The following is a 21,228-nucleotide window of genomic DNA, read 5'->3' as shown; positions in this document are numbered from 1 at the left end:
CAGTGCAGTTTGCTGTCCTGGCATTCTTTAGGCTTAGAATTCACACCTGGGGGCCCAGTGTATTTTTGCTGATAATGCCTCACCATCTCCCAATCTTGGATCTACTTATTTGGTTTTTCCTCCACACTTTCCTGCTGGTTATGAGCAATGTAGGGCTGACCAAGTATTCCTGACCTATCCTGAAATGTTAACACACCTTCTAGAGCCAGAATCTCAAGTAACTCCTGGAAAAGGATATTGGAAATAACACACAAAAGTGAGTCTGTTATATTGTTACTAACATTGGTTTCTTACAGTTGTCTTATTTTGCAAATTTATCTGAAGCATTTTTTTTTTTTGTTTTAACATTTTAGTCACAGCACTCTAAGTTGAGGGTATCTCTTTAGTTAGGGGAGAGCTTCAGACAGTTACCATTTTCTGGAAACCAATATATACAAAGCTGAAGAAATAGATTGGGATATTTGGCAAAGAACAGTCTTTTTCTTTCTCATTTGCTGCCTTCTTGGGAGTGTCAGTCCTTCCTGTCATTCAGCAGAATATGGAGACTTCATCTAAAATTGAAAATGAAAACAACTGTTGAGGAAACTATTGTTTTGCAAATGAATCTCTATTTTTGAGCGAGTTAGACAAATATTCTTTTGCCTGCTAAGCAATTTACACTCTTTACCAATTAATTAAGCATTCATGAAAGTCACTGTGGCCAGCTAGTCTAAAAGAAAAAGTCACCTTTCAAGTTGATAAAAAAAAAAACTATAAGCCAGGCATGATGGCACACACCTTTAATCCCAGCACTTGGGAGGTGGAGGTAGGAGGATTGCTGTGAATTCGAGGCCACCCTGAAACTACGTAGTGAATTCTAGGTCAGCCCGAGTTAGAGTGAGACCCTACCTAGAAAAACAAAACCAAAAGCACTATGTTAAGATGTCCATTCATAAAAAAAAAAAAAAATGAAATGTGAAGAGGGGTAATGTACCAACAAATTAGTTAGACACAAATAGCTTAGTGAGTTAAGGACAACCAACACTGGGGTAAGCCGTCCCTGGCATGTGTGGATTTTCTACCCCTGACAATCTTCAAGAGAAGGACTAACCACCACTTGACTTCTAGCTAGATACAAGTATCTTGGAACACTTGTTCTGAAGTATATTCACTTTCATGGAAATTGGAGGTCTGGACCCCTTTACCATATTGGGGGATGAGAACATATGGAATGCCTTCCGAACGACATCACATTATGACCCCATTCTCAAGATTTAGAGTGCCACTATGATTATTACTCTTATTTTACTTGAAGAGGCCCCACAGACTGGTCATGCAAGTGACGATCAGGAGAAATTGGAATTTGTGGTGCTTGAGATTTTAAAAATAGATGTCAAAGTAGACTCATAAACACTGACTAATGTATGCTGTTAGCTAGTGGAGAATGTTGGGGACTGATTGTGGCCTATGGATGCAGTAAGGACTTCTTCTGAAGTGGCATATAGGGAGATTTTGCCCTCTGGTGGTGTTTGAGTGAAACATCTTAAAGCAGTTTTAGCTTAAAAAAAAAAATCCACTAAGTTGCTTTCAGTGTCTACAACTGCTGAGTAACCCCTGTGTGATGCTCATGTATTTGCACAGTAACCATGTTTTCCCCATCCTGGGCCGTATTTTAGCTCCCCCCCCCCCCCCGCCCTGGAGTTGTACCAGTAACCATGTTTTCTCCATGCCCCTCTGAGTCACTGGCCACCTTTGCTTCATTACAAAGGCCCTGGACCAGCAGTGGAATGCAATGGGAACATACCGCACTTTCGATTGTCGTGGGACTCAAGTTTTCTCTGAGCACAGCATACACACTTGGAGACATGGGGAGAAGGTCGGATGGTGATTGCGGCTCTGTGGAATCGTTTCGGCTTAAAGAGATAACAGGAAAATATTGCAAGGATTAGAAGGTAATAGCTCATGGTAACTTGCTGTGCTGGGCTCACTTCTAGTGCTTCTGTATTTGTGACACTGAGCTGCCTAATTCATCACTTCATATCACAGCCTTCACCTTCTATGGGATATATGACATACAAAAGGGCAGCTTTATAATTCTGGTCATAATAGACTGTAGTAAGTATGCCCCGAAGACTAGCTTTATGTGCTAAAGAAATGAGACATAAAATGCTTTATTGGGCATTAAAAATGCTTTATTCTCAGTTATCTATACTCTGCTCTACTCTTAAATCTCATTTAGAAAAGCTTGTTTACAAAAATAAATCCAATAATAAACATTTTACACATAATTAAGATTACTCACATTGTTGAAATGGGGATAAAAACTGAAGGAACGTAACCTTTGTCTCCCCTTTCTGTAGGCCTTGAAACTGAAAAAGAAAGTTGCAATGTCAGGAGAAATGTTACCAATGTTATTTGTAATATAAATAAAGAAATCTAGAAAGAAATTATAAATGCTATAAGGAAAAGAAATAATGTAATTGTTTAGTAATCCACAATAATTTTTAGTTGAATTAAAAAAACAGCCACCAGCATAAGCACAAAGTGTGAAAGAAATAACAACAAATTTCTTGGCAGGCCTAATCTGGCTTTACATAGTCATGTCTCTAAAATGTGTGGTAAAAATTAAGAATCCACTTTATTACCTTTTTTTTTTTTTTTTGAGAGAGAGAGAGAGGGAGAGAGAGAGACGGAGAGAATTGGAGTGCCAGGGCCTCAGCCACTGCAATTGAACTCCAGATGCTTGTGCCACCTAGTAGGCATGTGTGACCTTGTGCTTGCCTCACCTTTTGTGCATCTGGTTATGTGGGGTCTGGAGAGTCAAACATGGGTCCTTAGGCTTCACAGGCAAGCACCTTAACTGCTAAGCCATCACTCCAGCCCTATTACCTGTCTTTTATGTTACATTTAAGTTTAATGATATCATTTGATTCATTTAAATGTTGAGGAATTTAGAATACTAAGATTTTGGATAAGTGTCCCTCAAAGTATCTTAAAGGTTTGGAGATCAGACTATAGGAAGATGTAGGCTTTCAAGGGGTGGAGAAAAATAAAAGGAAGTTAGGTAACTGGGGATTCATCCTTGAATAGAATATTAGAATTCTAGCCCCTCTTTCAGTCTCCAAGTCACCATGCAGTGAGCAGCTTCTCCACACACTCCCATCATGATGTACTGTCCTCCTCTTAGGTCCAAAAGTGACAGGATCAAAATCCAAAACTGTAAGCCCAAACAAACCTGCTTCTTTTGTAGTAGTATCAGAAAGCTGATAACACATATAGCAACCCAGTTGTTTTCATTAAACTAACACCACTCATGCATTCCCCAAAATTCTCAGGTATACTGAACTGATTTAGTGCTTGGTCCAACATCCCAGCTTTCTTTGTTGCTTTGACATTATTTTTAAATAAACCAGGGGAAATTATTTCTATATTTATTTGAGAGAGAGAGAAAAAGGACAAGAAATAGGGAGAGAGAGAAAAAATGGGCACACCAGGGCCTCTAGCTTCTGCAAAAGAACTCCAGACACATGTGCCACCTTTTGTACATCTGGCTTTACATGGGTACTGGGGAATTGAACGTGGGTTCTTTAGCTTTGCAGGCAAGCACCTTAACTGCTAAGCCATCTCTCCAGATCTGTTTTGACATTTGTATGTCATTCTATTACATGTGGAATGTACTCAAAAGCCATTTTTTAAAAAATTTATAATGTTTTTGCTTTATTTTGTATTTTTCTCTGTTTCAGAAGGGATGACATTAAAATTATTGTCTATGCCAACTGTAGGATAGTCGACAAGATGGTGCTTAGAGATTTAGTCACAAAAGATGCAGATCTTTACAGGCCACTTGTCCCTTTGTGTTCATGAGGATTGGTTCCAGTAACACCAGTGGACACTGAATACGTGATGTTCACATCATGTATGGAAAATGGTGTAGCATCGTCTTTGAATCTAAGCAATTCTTCTGTATAATTTAAATCATTTCCAGACTGCTTACAACATCTCCTATGATGTAAATATTAATTAAATGGTTGTTATGCTATATTGTTTAGGGAATAACGACAACAAAAAGTCTTTACATGCTCAATTACAGATGAAATTTCTTTTTCAGATGCAATTAATTTTTTTTTTCCATCATTGATTGATTGAATAAGCAGATGTAGAATCAGAGGGCCAACTGTGCTTTCATGAAAGAAACACAATGGCGTACTTTGCTTACACTCATATAGAGAATTTCATGAATATTCTTTCATGTAGTCAATATTACTGAATGTCTGTTTGGGCCTTGGGATACAAGCAGGAAAAGTAGGCTAAAGGAGGAGGAGGAAGCACAGATCTCCTGTCACTTTTCTCAGAAAAAAAAATGCTCTCTGAGTTTAAGATTCCAAATAGGCAGGCTGAGGTGTGGTTAGTGTTAGAGCACTTGTGTCAAGCCCTGGATTTCATCCCCAGCACCACACCCCCACCCACACCCATACACGCACACGGGGGGGGGGGGGGAAAGAAAACATAATATATAATATAATAAAGTGAAAAATATAACACTTATCAACTCACAGGTTCCTTTGCAAAATATAGGTTTGCCATATATTTGTTTAAATTTGTAATCACTGTTTCTCCTTTCTTTTCCTTTCTCCTAGCCATAGAAATAAAATAGCACCACTCCTGTTTTAGGAAGAAGAAACTCTAAGTTCTATGAGTGGCCTGAAGGCCCCCTTGGCCCTAGTGAGGTCGGGCTGCAGCTACTGAACACCACCCTGCTGGTGCCTAGCAGTTGCAGCGTGCTCTCTTCAGGAACCGCGGGCAGACACACCACTTCTTTGCTCAGACACTCACCTCCATGTGCCCTTTCGCTCTTACACAGATCAAAGCAATCAACAGGAGGAACTGCATTCACTTTGCTCTAACATGGGGCTATTTCCCCAGAACCTCAGGAGAAAAGTAAACAGACAAGCTTACCTTCACAAGGCTGGGAGCTGTAGTGTTTACCGAAGGCTTTGTCTTTGGGAATGTCAGGGTAGAGGTACTTCAGAGGGTTTTCTGGAATGTTTTCCGCCATGATAACCTTGTAGTCTCGAAGGATGTCAGCAAATGGCAGAGCGGACAACCGACCTTTGTTGTAGGGCTCCACGGAGTGGAATCTCACTTCTCCTGCAAAAGCAGAGATTGGGCTCCTCAGGCCTGCACACATTCTTTGGCCATGCTTTCCCCAAATGCTCTTCATGGTTAAAAACATGACCTTTGGGCTGGAGAACTGCCTTAGCAGTTAAGTGCTTGCCTGTGAAGCCTAAGGACCTCGGTTTGAGGCTGGATTCCCCAGGACCCACGTAAGCCAGATGCACAAGGGGGCACATGCCTCTGGAGTTCATTTGCAATGACTGAGGCCCTGGCATGCCCATTCTCTCTCTATCTGACTCTTTCTCTCTCTATGTCTGTTGCTCTCAAATAAATAAATAAAAACAAACAAACAAACAACAACAAAAAAACCCATGACCTTCTGTATAGTACAGAGTGTGCATGTGACCAAGGGCCAAACAGCAGCTTTCAGAACTCATGGGTACCCTGCTCCCAGACAACTATCCCAACTAATATTAAGACCCGATGAACACATGAAAAAGCAGATGAACATGTCACATATGCTTGGAAACTGAAACCCCATACTCAAGAAGACCCAGGGCATAGGAATAAGCAGTAGAGAGCATGTACCATTTTCAGAGTGGTCCACCCAGGTGAAGGTGATCCCTCCAAGGTGGCTCTCACTGAATCTTAATAAAAAGGTCCCAGGCATTTTATCCTTTAGCAGAAGTCGTTCCTTTTCTTTGCTAACAAAGCCCATGATGTACCTAAAATCAGAGCGATGCATAGTTTTATCTGATCATTATTGCATTTTCATTTATTTCATTAACAAAGAATAGGCTTAAAATTTGGTTTGCATATAATCAAAGGCATTCAAATCTCAAACAATCATATGTTGATATACACATCAATCCTCCCTGAAGAATGTAAGAAAAAACTGTCCCATCCTCCCTGAACATTTTTAAAAAAATAAGAAATGGGAAAATATAGTGAAAGTAGAAAAACAAAGAACCTAACACACACACACACACACACACACACACACAAACAAACAAAATGGAGCCCATAGCTCACCCGTCAATCCAAAGGGGAAGAATATGTTTCTTAATTAGGTCCAATATTGCTTCAAGCCATGTCCAAAAGGTAAATGATTTACCAGGCAAGTGTTCCTATCAGAACAAAGAGGCACATGAGGACAGTAGTTATACAAGTAGTAATGACTCAAGTTCCTTAAAAAAGAAACAATAAAATATTTTTATTTTTAAATCTGGAAAACACCTTACTTTCTGTTCATAAATATCAATATACAGGAAATCTTCAAACCCTCAAATAATCATATGGAGACTTAGAGAGGAACATTATACAAAAAGAATTACATAAATGATATTCCCCCTCTCTTATTTGTACCTTGCAGAACTTGGCCCAGGTGAGGTGACCATCATTGTAGGTAGACTGAACTAAAATGAAAGGGTAAAAAGTAAGATTATTTTTAAAAATTTGACAATGAGACTTTAATTTTTAAATTCATTTTCATTTATTTTATTTTATTTTTGGTTTTTTGAGGTAGGGTCTCACTCTAGCCCAGGCTGACCTGGAATTCACTATCTAGTCTCAGGGTGGCTTCCAACTCATGGTGATCCTCCTACCTCTGCCTCCCAAGTGCTGGGATTAGAAGCATGCGCCACCATGCCCGGCTCTATTTTTACTTTTGTTGATTTATTTGCAAGGAGAGAGACAGAGAGAGAGAGAGAGAGAGAGAGAGAGAGAGAGACAGAGAGAGAGAGAGAGAAAGTAAAGATAGACAGAGAGAGAATGGGCACACCAGGGCCTATACCACTGCAAACGAACTTCAGACACATGTGCCCCTTGTGCATCTGGCTTCCATGGGCCCTGGGGAATTGGACCTGGTTCCTTTGGCTTCACAGGCAAATGCCTTAGCCACTAAGCCATCTCTCCAGCCCTGAGAGTTTAATTTTTGACTCAGTTAAGTTTCTTCCCCCCTTTCAGGCATTGTTTTTTAATGCAAGTGCCACGTGTTTATAGTGCATGTGTGCTACATGTGGAACAAGTCTACCATCCTTATTCCTAAGAAGTTCACTGTCCAGGAAAAGAAGCTTTTTCAGGCAGGGGCTAACAATGGCTCCAGGAACTCCTGGAATGGGCAGAATATAAATTGGCAGAAGAGAGAAAGGATGCCACTCCAAGGAGCAAGAATAATGGAGGATAAGGTATCATAGAAAAGAACATGGCTCCTATTGGAGATGGTAAGAGCAACTTAATAGTGGCAGCTAAACATTGTCATTGTCATTGTCATGTGATTTTTTTTTTCTTTTCGTTTTTTTGAGGTATGGTCTCACTCTAGCCCAAGCTGACCTGGAATTCACTATGTAGTCTTAGGGTGGCCTCGAACTCATGGTGATCCTCCTGCCTCTGCCTCCCAAGTGCTGGGATTAAAGACGTGCACCACCACACCCGGCTGTCATGTGATTTTTATATGAACACAACGATAATATTACAACTATTAAATTAAGAATCACTAGATTTCCAAGACTCTTGCCTATTGAGATAAAAAGAAGGGACTTGACATCTATTAGGCAACAGGGAGCCATCAGCCTTTTGATTCATAGCAGTGAAAACTAATTCCTGAATTTTTAAGGAAATTATGTGGATAATTTGTTAAATATCTGAAAAGATTTGGTTGCTATTGATACTACTTTTATATGTCTATTAACATATCAATAACACCTTTAAAAATTTATCCATTCAAAAAATATTAAACACCTATTATTACTGTGTAGGAATTAAATAAAGATCCAAAAGAATCTACATTAAGTACATTTTTAGCATGTCCCATGGAGTTGATTTATTTGAACACTCATTGGTCAGCTAAGGTGTAACTGGTGAGCCAGGATCACAGACGTCAAACTCATCACCCAGATTCTGCTGCAGGGTAATGTAGCTGTGGACCTATTTTAACTAGAAATGCCAATAGCAAATCTGAGCTCTTCTTGGTAGTAAATGTGTTAACCATAGGTTTTGCCAACATACAAATATCTTTTAAAAGATTTTAGATGTAGCTTAGACTTTAGTCAGTAAATATAGTACCAATAATGTGCAAAACTCAGAAGTCCAAAGCTGAAACTTTCTTGACAAGCAGAATTAAGTTATTACCAGGTGTTTTGAATTTCTATTAAATTTCCTACACTTGGAGAAGGAATCCATCATGTTCCAGTTGGTTAATGTCAATTGAGCTATTAATATGAAAGGTCAAGACACCATTAAGGCTTCACAGCATGCCGAGTGGACGTGGCTGAAGAACACCGGGATACTGGAGGTTGAGATGGAAAGGAAGGGGTTTAGAATTGCACTGGTGTGGACTGTGATGTGGCTCTGGCTACCCACTTAGCCATGCAGTAGGACAGTCATTTCATCTCTGCATTACAGAATCCTCAGCTCCAAAATGGATCAAATAGTTTGGTCTCAAGGAACTTTTGTGAGAATTAAATATAAGATAGTATTTAAGCCTATGCTCTACAACATAGTAAGCATTCATGAGTTGTTATAGTGATTATGGCATAATTATTATCAACAGCAGCAGCATTATGGTTCTTTGAAACGGTGGAGTGCCCAACGCAGAGGCAAAGCCTCTGTGTCTTTCAGCTCTCACCTGTGAGCTTCTCTGCCAGCATGCTGAGCTGATCTGAGTTGAGGCCACGACCGACGTATGATGAAAACTGCCAGCTCATCACTTCAAGGAGTTGACTCAGTGTGACCAATGGAGGGTTATTAAAGAAAACCAAGTTCTGAAACAGAGGGACAGGGACTTTATTTCTTACATAAAAAACACTGCATTTAATATACGGGATTCCACCTTTTTATAAACTCTGAGCCATTCTATCAAGAATAACAAGAATATCGGGCTGGAGAGATGGCTTAGTGGTTAAGCCCTTGCCTGTGAAGCCTAAGGACCCTGGTTCGAGGCTTGATTCCCCAGGACCCATGTAAGCCAGATGCACAAGGGGGCGCATGCATCTGGAGTTCATTTGCAGTGGCTGGAGTCCCTGGCATGCCCATTCTGTGTCTATGTATATCTGCCTCTTTCTGTCTCTCTGTCTGTTGCTCTCAAATAAAATAAAATAAAATAAAATAAAATAAAATAAAATAAAATAAAATAAAAAGAATACAATGTCATTCTATTCTTTTTTAAAAATTATTTATTTTTATTTACTTGACAGAGAAACAGGGAGAGAGAGAGAGAGAGAGAGAGAGAGAGAGAGAGAGAGAGAGTGATAATGGGCATGCGAGGGCCTCCAACCATTGCAAATTAACTCCAGATGCATGCGCCCCTTTGTGCATCTGGCTAATATGCATCCTGAGAAATCAAACCTGGATCCTTTGGCTTTGCAGGAAAATGCCTTAACCGCTAAGCCATCCCTCCTGCCCAATGTCATTCTACTCTTTTTAGAACTTGTTTTTTTTTTGTGTGTGTTTGTTTTCTTTGTCCTAGAAGGCTCTTCTGTTTCTTGAATGTAATAAAAACTAGGGTTCCATCTTTCCCAACAGATCATTTGATATTTCTTAACTTCCTCTGGACTATCAACTATCAATCAACTTATACAGCTTCATTAACACTGTCCAGCAAACATTTGGGCAGATACTCCTTTCTGAAATATTAATCTTCAACAAAATACACTGTTTAAGAGGACACTGTATCTGGCAAAGAGTAGAAAGCAGGACAAGGAAGAATGAAGAGAAACACTTTCTAGAGATACAGTTTTCCTCGTATCTGAGAATTGTGTCTGGGAAAGTGACTTGAGGTGTTAAGTTGACAGCTTAGGTTTTGAAGCAAAATCGAACTAGTGAGCCAGTTGGCAAGTTTGGTTCTGCAAGGATGCCGTGATAAAAATGTCCAGACTGTCACGTGGGAACTGAACAACTCTGGGATGGTTCCGATAATGGCTTTGGTGGCTTTCTAGTGAAGGTTGCTGATGGAAGCCAGGCACAATGCTTCACTGTGAGGTTGCAGGGAGCCAAGCATCCTGCATTCCTCCTAAACCCTGGATGGTGTTGGGAGAAACACCATACATGCACCTCTTAAAGGGTGTGCATTTAACTTCAGAGGCTGTTCTTAAAAGACAGGTGGATTCTCTAGCGACATGGTCTTTCTCTTGAGGCTGAGCCATTACCAGGTGGTTTCCTTATTGGTAAAGTTGCACTAAAGGGAAAGAACATTGAAAGTTGACCAATTTGGGGATATGTTGTTACTCCTGGCACCTAGCAGAAAAGACTTCTTTTGGAGGAAACATTTGCTTTGAATTAAGAAGAAATAGAGAGCTGGGTAGATTTCTCAGTGGTTAAAGATGCTTGCTGGAGCTAAGAAAAATAAATGTTATTTACATTTGAGCTGTTTTCTCTAGACATAGTAGTGGATTCCAAAACAGCGCATAGGTTTTTTTTGGTCCTTGTCTCAAAGGAACCACCAGATGGCACTAGAACCCAGCATAAGCCTAGCAGGGATAAAATCTATACCTAATCAACTAAAAAATTTGTACTCTCAGAGTACAGTTAGGCAAGATTGATGGATATTCTAGTTACTTACTTCAAAACTAATTTTGTGCCTTTGCTGGGCCCAAAAGACATTCAGGTAGTCAGATACCAAGTTCTGACAGCAATCTATTACAAAATTCTGGTACAAGGATTTCCCAGTGCAACAGTCCAATTAACAGAGCTGTTGGGTGACCCTAGAACCCTCTGGATGCACGTGCACAGCTAGCTGATCAGACCCGCAAAACCAGCCAAGCACCTGTCACTTTAGTGGGCAGCACCCTTTCAGGATGCAAGTATGAGCTCGGTGGCATGTCTCTTTGTCATTGTTACCATTACTGATTTTTTTTTTTTTTTTTTGCCATGAATGTGCTGTATAACTCAGGCTTGACTGACACTTACTACATAGCCCAGGGTGGTCTCAAACACACAACCCTCCTGAGTTAGACTTTCAAATGCAGGGTGTCCACCATCATGCTGGGCTTGAGTAGAGCATGCGTAGAATTTAAAAACCCACAAACACATAGCTGTCACCCCCTACATATGCACATTTTTGTTGAAAAAAAAAAAAACAGTCAAATAGAATGAGCCAAGGATAGATAGAAACTTTACCTGAGAATCATTGGTTGACACGTTGTACCAAATGATGGATGCCCAAGCATTAGGTAGTTGGCTGACATTAGAAATCATCACCACAGGTAACGAGCTGGTCTAGTTTAAGAAACAATAGTTATTACTATTGTAATCCTTGTGTAACAATACTTGTGTTGGTATTATTCTTGACCACCTCTTCTAGAGACATCTTACGCCAACCCCATTCTTCCAATCCTGATATCTAGGCAACCTGGTTACTGAAACACATTGTGAAGGCAGAACTTTCTGGGCATCAGTGAACCAGTACAATGTAGAATGAACAGGACTCCTTTCAGGGTGCAGGATCCTATCAATCAGACAGCTTTCCCAGAATCTTCCCTGACATTGATAGATTTCTATACTTTCTAATGTCATATATGGCCACAAATGTAACTAAAAATGGGATCTAGTGCAATTCACCTTTTTATATATTAAAGAATTTGATTTTAAATTGAGGTTGGGTATGAATCAGTAAATTCAGATTATGACCTTGACCTTATATATAATTAATGTCAGTAAGGGAAGTGAGAGTTTTTATTGTGAAAGCTAGAAAGAGAAGCTTTAAGAGCTGGAGCCACCTGGTCTATTTCTGCAGAACTCCATGTAGTACTATTGGCAATATGGTTTTCTATCTTATGGAATAAACAGGCTTTCACAAACTAGTCTGGGAGAATTAATCAATGTACAGTAGTCTCTTTTTTCTTGAGAGAGAGAGAGGGTGAGAATGAATGTGGGTGCATCAGACCCCCCAGTCACTGAAACGCTTCAGGCTCATTCAGCACTTTGTACATCTGGCTTTACGTGGGCCCTGGGGAACTGGGCCAGGGTTCTTAGGCTTTGTCAGCAAGCACCGTAACCCCTGAGCCATCTCTCCAGCTTCAAAGTACAGCGATCTCTTCCCAATATCAGATCTCACGTTCTTTAGACAGTAAAACACCCAGATGAAGAAGCTATCAGTTCATGTAGAAGGTTAGCAAAAAGATGAAGGGAACTATCAAAAGTTTTACATGTTTGCACTCATTAAAATGAGAGATGAAAGGCAGAATTCTAAAACGATATATTCCGCAAGTAGAATCATGTTCAAGATACATGACGTTGTGTTTGTTCAATCAGCACATACTAAGAGTTACCATGTGCTAAGAACTGTGCACTGATGGTGGCGCATAACCAAAGCGTGAGGCCCTCCTTTAAAAAGCACAGAGTTAATAATGCTCAGTTTAATATCAAATTTTTCTTTATTCTTTGAGTCCAATAGTGATTGTTGGAAGAGGACCAAAACAATGTGCTGTCAATGTTCCTATCACTTTTCCTTTCATTACATCAGAGAAACCTTTCTCCTAAGAGATTTTTGTATAAAACTTAAATTTTTGAAAGTATATCACTACATGGCATGATTCAAATATAATTATTTCTCGTTTGGCTTTCTACTGAGTATTTTTGACTCAGAAAATTTTTAAAAAGTGGGCAGCAAATTATTCAACATATATTGAATTCATTGTGCTAATGATATTTTTGTCATTTATATTTAACCAGAACAGCTTGTTAACTATTTAATGAACATTTGAAGTATTGCTTTTCTAAAGTAAAGCAGAAATGATACATGTACTAAAACCTAGAAGAGACTTAATTTTCACCTATCAATACTGACTGATGACATTAAATATTACTAGATGATAGATGTGCCTTGAAACACCCACCTCCAAATCAATGGTCAGGCCATAGAGGCAGATCTGTGTCTCAAAGGTTATGGAGTGGAGCTCCTCAGTCACCATGTGGCAGCCCTATGGCAGAAACAAATGAAGGGTTTTCTTGCAAGTGCAAATTTGCTGCTGCCTGAGACCTGTTTCTACAAAAATTTGTGAGCCTTAAAGTTAATATCCCCAGACATTCCTGTTGGTGAACATTCCATTTTAAAACAACACAGAAGTGAAGAAATCTTCATTTCTACAAATAAAACAATTTCAAATCTCCAAAACATGATGATTATTTCAAAATTCCAGATATGTTCATTAATTGAAGATAAAATTCTTTACTCTAATTTTTGAATATTAACGCATTTTGAATTAGCAAATATAACTAAAATAAGCTATGCATTTTATGTATATAAAAGGAACTTGTCATCACATAATGGAAAGTAAGCAAGATTCCCTTCTGCTTAAACATGGCAGGTGAGAAGCATACATTTTCTTCTGTTCATTCCAGAAACTTTAATAAGGTAACGGAGTTTTATCTGCTTTCTAGTAAAGCAAAATTGTCACCTAGATTTCTAGCAAGAGGGAGGAGAGTGGAGTTAGGGTAAAAATAAGAACCCAAAGTTTGGAGCTCTGAACTATGCTGAGGCTGCAGCATGGAAAGGGGCTAACAGGGGCACATGCATGGGACACATCCATCTGTACACACAGCTGTATGTACACTATAAATGCACCATGCCAGACATCACACACACACACACACACACACACACACACACACACACACACACTATCCTTGTACTTGTGCTACAGATAGTATGTTCCTAAACACTTTGTACTGTTCTTTTAATTTTTTATATTTTATATTATTTTTGTTTATTTATTTGAGAAACAGAAAAACAGGTGGGGGGAGACAGACAGAGAGAGAAAGAATGGGAATGCCAGGGTCTCCAGATGCAAATGAACTCTAGACACATGCACCACCTGTGTATCTGGCTTACGTGGATCCTGGAAACTCAAACCCTGGTCCCTTTGGCTTTGCAGGCAAGCACCTTAACTGCTAAGCCATCTCTCCAGCCCACAAGCACTTTGTACTGTTCTTCATTGTACTTTCAAATTTTAATGAAATGATAGATAGATATTATTTCAATTTGCTTTTCTTGCCTAATAAAATATTTTTGAGACTCATCTCTCAGTTGATTCATAATCTCAAGCCTCTTTTCCTCTGAACAGAATTTCTCTAGTAGAGAAAGCAGGCTAAGGAAGAAGAGGATGTAAAGCTATTGTATAAAAAGAGAAGAACTCCCTGGCAAAGAAGTGAAAAGAAGTTGAATACAAAATCCAAAGCAACTACCAAACACAAACCAAATAACTGTACAAGAAGATTAGAAGGGAACCAGACAGAATTTTAGGAAGAAATTGTAGCATTTCCAGATGGATACAGCTATAAAACAAACCACCCTCACAGATTGACAGGTATCACCTTATTGTGAGGAATTTTCTAGTTCTAATGGAAAGCTTGGGGTGACATTAGTGAGTGGTATGTGGAATAAATCAAGTAAAAAATCAGCCTCAAGGAAACTATATATCTATATAAAACTAAGCAATACAATAATAGGAACATAATCATAGTATGCTATATGACTCAGCTGATCACAACTTTTCTATAATCATAACCATGTATCATAGATATGTTGACTAGACCAAAAAAGGTTTCATTACACTATTGTAAAGTTGGAAAAATGTATATGTATTAAGAGTTCTCATAAGCATTGCAGCATAATCTTGTATAGAACAAATTTATTTTAAATAGCAACACTTTAAAATTGAGAAATATCAGCATTAGCATATTATTTACAACCCCAAAAATAAATCCTCCAGGGAAGAGGGGTGGGTGGGAAGTAGTGGGAGAGGAATGGCAGTGTTGCCTGGTGCCCTCTTCTAGCACTTTGCTGTGCCCCAAACCAGCAGCATTGTCACCACCTAGATGCTTGTCTGAAAAATGGAATCTCTGGCCCAGGCGTACTGAATGTGATTCTGCATTTTAACAAGAACTTCGGGAAGCATTTTGGAAGCAATTATTTTTGCTGTGGTACATCCACATTTCATTTAGCCTCAAAAGGGATGTAGGAGATTTTGAGATAGAAAGCTTAATTTACAACATAAGTCCAAGGAATGTGTGAAGAGAAATGGAATTATGTAAACTAGAAAAGTCAGGGTAGGGGTGGATGTGACAGGGTCTCCTTGGGAGAAAAGAGAACTGTATCAATAACAATTTCGAATCCATTTATATTAATTCTGAAATAATAAAAGTAAGTCAAATATGGTGACATAAATACAGATGTACTAGAAAACTTTGTTGATAATGAGGATGTTAAACAGGAATTGTTACTCAGGAGGAAGCATAGGATGAAAATACTCTTTTCTCTCTTGGACTAGGTCCTTGCGGTGAATTAGACTGCCTGGAGGGAGTTCCACTGAGGAGACTGGAATCGCTTTGTACTGAGTTGGCAGAAAGTTATGTATAATAATGTTGTATGAAAATCCCTTAGACCATACCTAAAAGTATATCCAATTCCTGAATGTACCTAATACTCAGTCTCTCCCTGCCATTCCCAGTGCTGCAATAAATTGTTGTGGTTTTGGTTGAATGTCCAATGAAGTAGCTGGCTATTGAATAAAAAGCACACTTATAAATATTAGAAAACCTCACTACCTATGAGGACTGCCTACGTCATGCATATGTCATATGTCTGTCTGGAACAGATATGAAGAACTACAACTTCCAAGGCATGTCCAAGGCATGTCCTTCATATTCTCAAGTTCAGTGGTGGACAGGATGGTGCAAGCACGTACATGACCCCAGCAAGCCTGCAGGTAGAGATCCAGTACCATATATATTTCAATACATATATATGTTAAAATAGGGTCTGGCCTCTTGCCCTGACATATAGCCTTTACAGAACTGATTATTTTGAGCTCCTCAAAGCTCCATGGAACATGATGGTGGAGATCAGACATTGCTGTTACTCTTCTATATCTGTGAAGGGCCTCAAATGACAAGCCTGACTCCCAGGCCTCTCTTTGTGCTAAGAAATGTTTGCCTTTATGGTGCCATCAGTGCTCACTGATTAGCTTTGGAGGGGCTTGAGGCTTTGGGGTCTGGAAATTCTGGGGTCCTAAACTCTAGAATGGCATCTCACCTGGAATCTAATGATCTTTGTAGTGAAGACTATAGCCAAAAAAGGCCTCCTTGAGTGAGAGGCTCTGTGACATTGTGGCATAATAAGAGGTTCACGCCTAGGAGTAATGACAGCATTTCCTATGCAGGCATGATGCCCTGAGTTCGCTCCTAGCACTCACATAAAAGGTCAGGCAAGCTGCGCATGCCTATAACCTCACTCCTGTGCTGCAGAGATAAGAGAATTGCTAAAGTTCACTATTCATCCAAATATGATCAAATATGGCCGCTCTGAGGCTGGTGAGAGATCCTGTGTCAAGGAACCATATAGCAGGATGAAAGAGGAGGACTCCTGACTTTTCTGGCCTCTGCATGCTTGCACTCAGGGCATACACCTGCACATATACATGCATACACTGTATATGCACATCACACGTACATGCACACACACAAAAGAAATACACGTCGAGTCTCTACCTCTAGTGTCTGGGACAGAACTTCTAACACCTTTTTAGATAGAGGTGCTAGAAGAATCTTTAGTTCTAATACTTGGTCTTTGCTTCTGTTTTTTGACACAGAGCTTATGAGTTCCTGAGTGTCAGGAATGTCTTCCACAGAGCTCCTAACTCCTTTGGGATTTCCTGAGTGACAGGCACAACCCTTGTTTTGATGAAAAGAGTGAGATTTCTGCATGTTCCTAGAATGGGGCTGGATGATGAGGAACCAACCACATGGATAGAGGTTGGACCATTCAGCTCAGTCCCTAACTGTGAGGGGGGGAGGGGCTAAGGTTGAATTATCACCAATGACGATATAGTCTATGATGTATATCTAATGATTCTTCCAAAAGAGGGCTGGAGAGATGGTTTAGTGGTTAAGACACTTGTCTGCAAAGCCCAAGGACACATGTTCAATTCCCCCAGGACTCCTGTAAGCCAGATGCATAAGATGGCACATGCATCTGGAGAAGTGGCTCTCTCTCTATCTACCTCTTTCTCTCTCTCTCAAATATATAATGAATAAAAATATTTTAAAATACCTGAAAGGACGTGATTTGACGAGTTCTTAGTGAGTGAAGGTCCTTGGAGAGGGCCATGCCTGGGGAAGGAATGGAAGTGCCATGGCCCTTCCACAGGCTCTGCCCTATGCATCTCTTCCATGTGATTGCTCAGCTGTGCCCTTTGGACTAAACTTGCAAATGGAGACAGGTGCACTCCTGACTTCTGTTAGCTGCTCTGGTAAATAAACCTAGCCTGAGAAGGGGGCCATGGGATCCTCTGATTTAGTTCCTGTTGGTCAGAAGCACAGGTCACAACCTGGGACTTTGACCTTTAAAATGTGGGGGACAGGGCTGGAGAGATGGCTTAGCGGTTAAGCGCTTGCCTGTGAAGCCTAAGGACCCCGGTTCGAGGCTCAGTTCCCCAGGTCCCACGTTAGCCAGATGCAGAAGGGGGCACACGCATCTGGAGTTCGTTTGCAGAGGCTGGAAGCCCTGGTGCGCCCATTCTCTCTCTCCCTCTATCTGTCTTTCTCTCTGTGTCTGTCGCTCTCAAATAAATAAATAAGTAAATTTAAAAAAATTTAAAATGTGGGGGACAGTCTTATAGGAATAAGCTTTAACATCTGAATAAAACCAGTTGCACCCACTTGGTGCCTGCTATAGAACTGGTTGTTGAGAAAACCCCACATAGATTGTGTGATTAGAGGTGTGGTATTGTGTACTTAGGGAGTAGAAAAACTAAATTACAGGTACCTTCTCTCCGTCATTGCAGTCTCTGTAGTTTAATTTGTATGATTACCCATGCACGTGATAGACAATTCACTGTGGATACTTTCTTCCGCTTTATTCTCAGGATACTACGTAAATGCAGGGTCTTAAAGGGAATGACACACAAAGCTTTCCCAGGTAGAGCAATGAGAGTCAGGCTTGTCCATTAACTTTCGAGAAAGAACATACTTTAGATTTCTTTTACTGAATTAAAATGTGGATGATGAGAGGTTTTCTTGGTGTTTCAAACTAATTTCTGATGTTTACTCGAAAATCCATGGTCCACTGTGATGAACATTTAAAACAAAATCCAGCAAGGAAGTCAATATCCAATACACATGACTGGGTAAAAGAAGCTCTGACAGAAATAAATAGGATGCATTTTCGAAGCTCTGTGGTCATCATTCACAGCCTTCATTACTGTATCAATGAGGTCCAAGGTAGAGACACTATTCAGTTTCACATTCCCAGGATCCACCTCTTACAGGTCCGAAAAACCCCATAGAGATGATACGCTACTAATGTTTGTATCAAGCTATCGTAATCATTTGGGATGATTACAACTTTAATATATATATATATATATTTATTTATTTATTTATTTATTTATATTTATATATGTATATATATTTATATTTATATTATAACACTGATATTACTAACACATTGATTAGTTTTTCTTCAGGAAACTGACCACTGGATATTGTACTAAGAAAGTAGAAAACTGGACAAATGACTTGACCAGAGATCCACTTGAGGAAAAATATACAATCTAATGAAAGGAATATCTAGATATTATGACTTTTTTGTTGTTTTCTCTGGAAGCCTAGATAAGAGGAGCAAATATTTAAAAGAAAATCTCCAGTTTGAAAGTTTTCTCATGTTTTTGTTCTTTGCTTGTCTGTTTGAGACAAAGGCTCATGCAGCTTAGGCTGGCTTTGAACTTGCAATGTTGCCAGGAATGGTTTTGAACTCTGATAGTCCTGCCTCCACTGATCAATTGCTGAAATTACAGGCCTGTACTGCCATGTCCAGCCCTTGCTTATTGCTTACCAACCTAGTTGCTCATGTAAAACAGTATGACATTTAGAAAACAAGCCAGACAATCTGATTAACAAATTAAAATGATTGTTGTTTTTTTTTAAAGATTTTAAAAAAATTTTTTTTATTATTTATTTATTTGAGAGCGACAGACACAGAGAGAAAGACAGATAGAGGGAGAGAGAGAGAATGGGCGCGCCAGGGCTTCCAGCCTCTGCAAACGAACTCCAGACGCGTGTGCCCCCTTGTGCATCTGGCTAACGTGGGACCTGGGGAACCGAGCCTCGAACCGGGGTCCTTAGGCTTCACAGGCAAGCGCTTAACCGCTAAGCCATCTCTCCAGCCCTAAAATGATTGTTTTTGTAATACTAAGGATTGAACACAGAGCCTTCTACATGCTAGGCCAGTATTTTACCACTGAGCTATGTAGCCCTATCCTTTAACAAATATTTCTTTTTTATATTTTATTTCCTTTTATTCATTTGAGAGAGAGAGAGAGAGAGAGAGAGAGAGAGAGAGAGAGATTGGGCATGTCATGGCATCCAGCCACTGCAAACAAACTCCAGATGCATGTGCCACCATGTGCATCTGGTTCAAGTGGGATTCTAGGGAATTGAACCTGGGTCCTTGGGCTTCACAGGCAAGCACCTTACCCGCTAAGCCATCTTTCCAGCCCTTTATTATTATTATTTTATTTATTTATGAGAGAGAGAGAGAGAATTGGCGTGCCAAAATAAATATTTATTGAGCACTTTTAATGAGCTTGAGGTTAGATGCTGGGAAACAGTGTGAAGAGAAGGAAAGCGTGTGATCACACAAGACTCCATAGTCCCAGAAACCTAAGAAAGGAGTGTAAGATGCTTCATTTTCGAAGGACTGAATTTGTAGGATGTTCTTATACAAGTGTTGCAACTCCTTCAATTAGTTCAGAAGTAGAGCAACTTGCTGTGAAGTGCTGGAGCTTGCTGGGGCGTGAGCAGTACGCCTGCCTGGGTTTGGGAACACTGGACCTTGAAAGAACATCTGTTTGGCTATTTTGTTAAATGAAACTCAAGTCACCCAGGCTTTACTAATAGCTTCTTTGTACTTCATGATTTTCCACCACATAAACAAAATCACTTAGCCCCTCAGTCTGAGGCTGAAACTCCCATTTATCAGTTAAACTTTCAGGCAGGAGTAAGCTGGAGACATCGCAATTCCAGCGTCCCTATTCAGACAGTTTTCACATTCAGTAATCACTCTGACTGGCTCCCTATGTGATAAGGACCTGGGAATGTTTGCCTGACAGGAATAGAGTGACGGCTTCTGCATCTGGTCTCTGGAGAGGTGACAGAGTCATTTTTTCATGATGACTCCTCCTGAGGAAGAATAAAGGTGGAAGAGGCAGTGACTGTCAACCTTGATTTTGTGAGATCATATCCATAGCTCCCTCCCTCACTGTGTGCTGAGAAATTTCAAAGCAAAGTCATAAAATTCAATTCATTTAAAAGGAATCTAAAGTCTGTTCCCTGTGCTGTGCTCTGAAGATTGTCACACCTTAGTGGAAAGAATTTCAGAGAGTGCCTAGTCCAATGGGTTCCCCCTCTTTTTTTGTCTTCTGCAGTTCTTCGAGGTAGGGTCTCGCTAGCCTAGGCTGATGTGGAATTCACTATTAGTCTCAGGGTGGCCTTGAACTCAAGGTGATCCTCCTACCTCTGCCCCCTCGTGCTGGGATTAAAGGGATGTGCCACCATGCCCTGCTGGGTTTTCATTGCTTCAATTCTGAAACATTTTTGAAATTTACCATCCAGGTTCCTATCTGTAAAATATATCCATTAAAGCTGCTCTGAGACTACATAGTGAATTCCAGGTTAGCCTGGTCTAGAGCAAGATCCTACCTCCAAAAACAAACAAACAAAACACAACAAAAAAGAGCTGCTCTGATAAAAGCAGGTATGAGGACCAAACTCCACAGGTCACTAATCCCAAGGTCAAAGGTGGCTCCTCAAGCACCTATTTGGTCTTTCTGAATCCTTGGGAACAAAATGGGTTTACTACAACTTTCTCCCTTTACGTAAACCAAAAGCAAGAGCCTCTGACTGGTCCTCTGATCTCAGCCACTCGCTGGGTGCTGCACTCCTTAGGCCATGTAGAATGGCCACCTTAGGAACCTTGAGGACATCTTGATAAGTTCTAGTCACTTAATAGCTATACAATATGAGCCTTATAGTCACAAAAATGGAAAGTGTGCATGTAGTAGGGGATGAAGGTCTCCTGGAGGAAGCAGGAAGTTCAGATGTGGAGTTCCAAAATGCGGCCGTACATGGAGAGCAGTCTGA

General features: G+C 40.1%; 1 protein-coding gene across 1 annotated transcript in view; it reads right to left on the bottom strand.

The window, feature by feature from the left end:
* Positions 1-524: 524 nt before the first annotated feature.
* Positions 525-21,228, bottom strand: part of Stat4 (signal transducer and activator of transcription 4) — a 99,303-nt gene continuing 78,599 nt past the window's right edge. The window contains exons 14-23 of the mRNA XM_045147332.1: positions 12,927-13,010; positions 11,209-11,307; positions 8,720-8,855; positions 6,460-6,509; positions 6,127-6,221; positions 5,683-5,819; positions 4,936-5,127; positions 2,282-2,348; positions 1,784-1,892; positions 525-551 (exon numbers count right to left, since the gene is read on the bottom strand). Of these exons, the coding sequence (XP_045003267.1) occupies positions 525-551; positions 1,784-1,892; positions 2,282-2,348; positions 4,936-5,127; positions 5,683-5,819; positions 6,127-6,221; positions 6,460-6,509; positions 8,720-8,855; positions 11,209-11,307; positions 12,927-13,010 (996 nt within the window). The remainder of the gene's footprint in view (positions 552-1,783; positions 1,893-2,281; positions 2,349-4,935; positions 5,128-5,682; positions 5,820-6,126; positions 6,222-6,459; positions 6,510-8,719; positions 8,856-11,208; positions 11,308-12,926; positions 13,011-21,228) is intronic.

Source organism: Jaculus jaculus, chromosome 4 (assembly GCF_020740685.1).
Source record: "Jaculus jaculus isolate mJacJac1 chromosome 4, mJacJac1.mat.Y.cur, whole genome shotgun sequence".
In the NCBI taxonomy this organism is placed as follows: Eukaryota; Metazoa; Chordata; class Mammalia; order Rodentia; family Dipodidae; genus Jaculus; species Jaculus jaculus.
The sequence above is the reverse complement of the archived record's forward strand: the minus strand, read 5'-3'. Positions and strand labels throughout refer to the sequence as shown.